Here is a 5,357-nt window from a genome sequence, read left to right as displayed (position 1 = left end):
TCTAGCGGAGTATAGATGACGACCACGGACTATTCTAGACAGTCCAGTGGAACGCTAGTAGGCTCGCAATCTGTAGGTGTTTATTTGAACTGTGTGCTCACCAGCAGTACTCCATCCCCCACATGGTTGCCTTATTTGACATGAATTGCTGAGGAACCCCCGAAGAATGTGTTGTCACCCCGATGAAAGTCCCTTAGACTAGGTCCCTTGTGTTAGATGTTTTAGGGACGTAAAGTGAGGATAACGGGAACGGGTAATCGGGGTTGTTTGGTTTGATAAAGTTAATAAACTTATTTATTGTGGGTTGAAAACCCTATGTACTCACCAGGTTTCCCAACCTGACCCACTCAGTTTATTTATATCACAGGTGTTGATATGAAGTCACATTACACTGAGAGATTAAGAAGATATAAATCACTAGTGATAATGAATGCAAGTTCTGTTTATGCTTATGTTTCTGTATTGACGATGACATCCCAAATGTTTTAAAATGAATAAAAATACTTTTCTTCGGAAATGCTTTGATAACGTATTTATCATGTTTTACTGGGAAGAAATTCCGCAACATTTTTATTAAAAGAGGTACTCTGATTTTTATAAAGCATAAACAAAATCGGTCTTTTCTGGCCGTGAAAATGGGGATGTCACAATAGAAATTTAATTTTTTAAGTAATAAGTACTTTTATTAAGATCATGCTCATGAAAGTAACTACGTACTCACCTTATTAAAGGTGGTAGATTTGTGGGTAAGTTAGCTCTTCGTCTAACACCTTTGTTTTCCCTTTTAAACGACCTAAGTACAAATATTACTAAGTTTTAGTTTTCATTTATATTTATATTATTCAGGAAATATTAACTATTTTTTTGACCCTTCATTAATCCCGAAAAATATCAAGTTCTATCAAATAAAGAATGACCAAATAAGATGATATTGGAGGTAGGATCCGTTTGCAATATTAATATATATTGTTTGGAAAATCCACTTTAAACACTTCACTAAGATCTTGTCTAGACATCATGCCCGTAAACAGATCAAACATATTATAACTGGTATTACTGATAAATCTTATTTATAGGTTCATAACAATGACAATGAACACAATATAAGTTACACTTAACAAACATAGTAAGTGCAACTCACCTTACATGATCATTTAGCGGAAACTTGAAATTTCGCGAGCCTGACTTCGACGTTGGATCCTTTTTCTAGAAAGATTCTCCAGCACTCTACTACCAATACTAAGAATGAAGAAATCAAATCACGAGGGACTGAAATCTCAAGGGTTGAGAGAGAATTCGATCGAAATTAGCTAGGAATGAAAGAGGGGTCGATTTGCTATTTATAGCAAAAATTTCTCGAAAAGTGTAACACCATGATTTTTCACCCAATTTTTTCTTTTTATTTTAACCCATTTTAATTAGAAAACGTTAGCAGAAATCTTATATTGTTTATTAAGAAAACATTATCAATCTTATTTATTTCAAACAACCATTTGAAACAAAGTTTACAAATCATCCCAATAAGTTCTCAAAAGTAAGTGTAATGAAAACTCAACCAAATGTCCCAAAGTGGTATCATACTAAGCATAGTAACTACCAAAAAAGTGCATCCCAACTCACCAAAGTCTCACTCCTTCTTAACTTTCTGTACCATTCAAAGCAACATGGCAAACACACAACAAATCAAGTGTCATTATCAGTAAAGTGAGTCAATCCACGTACGATGATATAGAGACATGCATATTTCATACAATTTATACACACATACACATAACCACATTACGTGTTCTATACCCCGTTCGCTACTAACATGACCTGGCGATCCAATACACTAAGTGACAGGCGACTCTCACCCATAACATTGTCTCTGGTTCTCCGCGTTTACTATTCTGACTACACCCAAGGCCTGTATCGTTCGAGAGTGGTCCAAACGGTACTTCCGCGAACATACCTCCCACCCAAACATGATGCTTGTACATGGCATCCAAGATCACCAACATCACTCCAACCCCCACACACTTGGACCATGTGTCCGAATGGTCACCTAGAAAACCATTGGACCTGAATGTGGCTGCAACTTTCTGTCTCACCAAAATGTTCATTCAAGTTATACACCCAGACTTAGGCTAATATATATATATATATATATATATATATATATATATATATATATATATATATATATACACACACAATTCATATGCAAAATATGTATGTAATCTAAAGAAAACCAAATTGCCAATTCACATATGATTAGTAATCCCAAAATTATGTAAGGGATTCACACACGTCCATGTAAAACCAAATTGCAAATCAACATGTAAATCTTCTAAGAATCACAAAATTATATAAAGAATTAACATGTGAATCTTAGAATAAAAACCAAGTTTATCTAAATAATTTGTATGTAAGTCTGAAATCACATATGGATTATCTATAAACAATTTGCATTTTTCTATATTGAATTCATATGTAGATCTCTATATGGAAATCAAAAACTACATTCGAGGGGATCATATACGCATTATGTTTGTCCTTTTTAAATCTGTTGAGATGTTCTTAATAATCAACTAATCTACAAGTCATATTCGATGAGATACTTAGAACAAGAATTTTACACTCAACCACTCGAAATAAGGCAATACAACATTCTCAAAGGTGTATTCTCTAATATTACACTCAAATACAATATCAATAATGAATCTAACCTAATATTTTCCTCCATTCTTTTACAAATCCCAATCTCAAACAATTTTCTACATGTATCTACAAAACTCTGTTCTTGAACAATCTTTAAGGAAAAAAAAAAAAAAAACTTCAACACAAAGGCTTTTGCCTCTCTGTTTCAAACCTTACAATCTTCTAAAACACATTTTCTCTCGACTTTCCTGTTTCATGAAATCAAAATAAATTATAATCTTACATTCTTCTCTAGCATATGAACATTCTTGCATAGATTGTAATCATATCTAACCTTTAATGGACAGGATCCATTGGGAATGCAGGATCTGAAGAAAACTTGTTGGGTGTTTTCAGCTTTAACACTTCTAGAATGATTGAAGTAAGAATAATGGCAGCAAGAACAAACCCATAACCAATCTTCCATGAAGATCCTGCATCAGCAAGCTGTATACCTAGAAATACATTTAAAGCTCCAAAGAAGAGTGCAATTCTTCCAACATAATGATGATACCAATTCCATAACCTTCTATGCTTACTGTCCTTATCAGGTCTTATAAAGAATGCCATAACCTAAAAATTTCAAGAAACACACAAATCAATTGCATATCACTCTTGATGTCAAACATTTCTGCTTTCAATTCAAAAAAGTTTGAAGCTTTTCACGTTTCCAACAACACTTCAAAACTTATCTTTTTCATTTTTTGGGTAATGGGTTAACATATCCATCAACCTTTTTCTTGATTTTTTAAGGACTCGATTCTGAATTTCGAATTGAAATCAAGTATGTTTGACCTCAAAAGTCAAAATTTCTTTATATTTTGTACCTGTAGAACACTGAGCACGATGGCAGTTATTCCAATGCCTTTGTGAGTTGGCGCATGGAAACTAAACCTATTGTACATACTCAATCCCACAAATCCTGTAGCGACTGCAAATATGAACCCAACAAATTGAAAGGCTATATGCAGATAATACCATAATGGATCTTTATGCTTGAAGTATCTTGCGACAATAGCTCCATATGGCAGGATTATACCCCATCCGAGTAATCCCAATACCCCATGAGTCGTTTTTGAACGATGGAGATTGTTAGAAGGCGTTCTTGAATTTGAATTCGATTTTGACCCAGAAGAACCTGAGGACAAAAGGGTAAAATCGCAAAAGGGCAGAAAAAGGGTAAGCTTAATGAATAATGATTGACTTGTTAAAAGTCAAAACGAACCTTGAGAGAAATCCAAATGGATAGTTGTCTTGTCTTCATGAACAGATAGGAGGTGGTGCTCTGGGTATTTGCTTGAGAAAGCCAATAAAATCGGTTGAGTTCTGAGTTGACTCGGGTACTGGAGTTGATATGCTAAGTGAATCTTTGCGCCGTTGACGGTGACAAATGGAGGAATTCCGGTCAAGGGTAGCTCGCCCTTGTCGTGTTTTACTTCCGACGGCTTGAAACCTTCGGCGTAGTATTGTTTAATTACCGGAGTACCCTTTCGGGTGATCCATCCAACCATGGCACTTGAGTTTAGCATCATGCCATCTTTTGAGAACCCCATTGCAACGTATCCACTTGTGTAGGTTGCTGATAATACGATTGTGACTACATTGTCTTTGCTCTGTGAGAACTGTTTTTGGAATTAGAGAAGTAATCATGTTAAATGGGAAATTGGGAATCAATTACAAAAGCCCTAAATTTCTTAATTGTTTGAAGCTATAATCAGTCAATCAGAAGTAACTTTTAAACTTTGAATCTCGGATCTATTCCTCATACATATTTTCACATGATCTGATTACAATATTGGATGAATTCGAATATTTGAAAAAGGAGAATGGAAATCGCAATTGAAGGGAATAGGAACTTACTCGAACAATGTATGAATTCCAGACAGGTTTACACACCATATGCGTCATATTAGCATATGGAAGAGGAAGAAATGCGTTGATGTCTTGGCCGCATTCATCGGCTACCACCACAAGAACCACCGCAAATGACACAAAAACAGCTAAAACCCAGAATCTGGAAACCGAAATCATTGCAAATTGGAGGGAATCAAGAGATGAGGAGAAGCGAGAAGAGAAGTGAACTGGAAGAGATGAGTGGGCGAGAAGGTTATGATGATTTTGTCAAGAGATTTCTTCGTTTTGAAGGTTGCCTGGTTGGTTGGTTGGTGGTAGTGATAGAAGAGGTGGCTAATCAGTAATCATGATCATCACATCATACTATTTTCCCGCCATTTATACAAACTACTTTTTGAAAATACAAATTTATATGTTAACATCTTTGTAGTATCTTTTTATTTGAGAAAGTTACAATTATTATTTTGTCTTCGGTCATAAAAATGTTTTTGATAATATTGAGTTGGATGGAAAAATATACATATTTTAAAAGGTTTTACTCTATATCAAATTTTTACCATTAAAACCCTAAACTTTGAGGCTTATTTTAAAAAATATCATTTAGCATGTTAACACTTAACACTCTTCTTACGTGACACATACTTTTAGATTTTTTGGCTTTCGAGTCGATGTTTTTTCCCACAGTTAAAAAACCAAAGTGGCGGCAAGACATTGTCATGAGGCTAAATGTCATTTTCTATAAATAAGTAAATGAAAAATACGTTTAGTGGTAAAGACTTGTAATTATATTTGAGAGGGCGGGGAATTTAGTCTTGACAACCCAA

The 5,357-nt window shown here is 34.7% G+C and overlaps 1 protein-coding gene across 1 annotated transcript; it reads right to left on the bottom strand.

Moving 5' to 3' along the window:
• Positions 1 to 2,597: 2,597 nt before the first annotated feature.
• On the bottom strand, positions 2,598 to 4,857 carry LOC145109782 (Cytochrome b561/ferric reductase transmembrane with DOMON related domain-containing protein). The gene is made up of 5 exons (XM_079046943.1): positions 4,540 to 4,857; positions 3,905 to 4,301; positions 3,507 to 3,817; positions 2,975 to 3,252; positions 2,598 to 2,888 (listed from the first exon to the last, which is right to left on the bottom strand). The coding sequence occupies exons 1-4, from the start codon at positions 4,708 to 4,710 to the stop codon at positions 2,977 to 2,979; spliced, it is 1,155 nt and encodes a 384-aa protein (XP_078903069.1). The 5' UTR covers positions 4,711 to 4,857; the 3' UTR covers positions 2,598 to 2,888; positions 2,975 to 2,976.
• Between the last annotated feature and the right edge of the window lie 500 nt (positions 4,858 to 5,357).

Source organism: Lactuca virosa, chromosome 4 (genome assembly GCF_052849685.1).
Source record: "Lactuca virosa cultivar CGN04683 chromosome 4, Lactuca_virosa_CGN04683_v6, whole genome shotgun sequence".
Classification (NCBI taxonomy): Eukaryota; Viridiplantae; Streptophyta; class Magnoliopsida; order Asterales; family Asteraceae; genus Lactuca; species Lactuca virosa.
Note: the sequence above shows the minus strand (reverse complement) of the source record. Positions and strands in the feature narration are given on the sequence as shown.

Coding starts and splice junctions, on each gene's coding strand:
- LOC145109782 (XM_079046943.1), bottom strand. CDS start 4,710: ATGATTTCGGTTTCCAGATTCTGGGTTTTAGCTGTTTTTGTGTCATTT. Junction 4,302..4,539: donor GGAATTCATACATTGTTCGA/GTAAGTTCCTAT, acceptor TTCCAAAAACAG/TTCTCACAGAGCAAAGACAA. Junction 3,818..3,904: donor CCATTTGGATTTCTCTCAAG/GTTCGTTTTGAC, acceptor TTTTGTCCTCAG/GTTCTTCTGGGTCAAAATCG.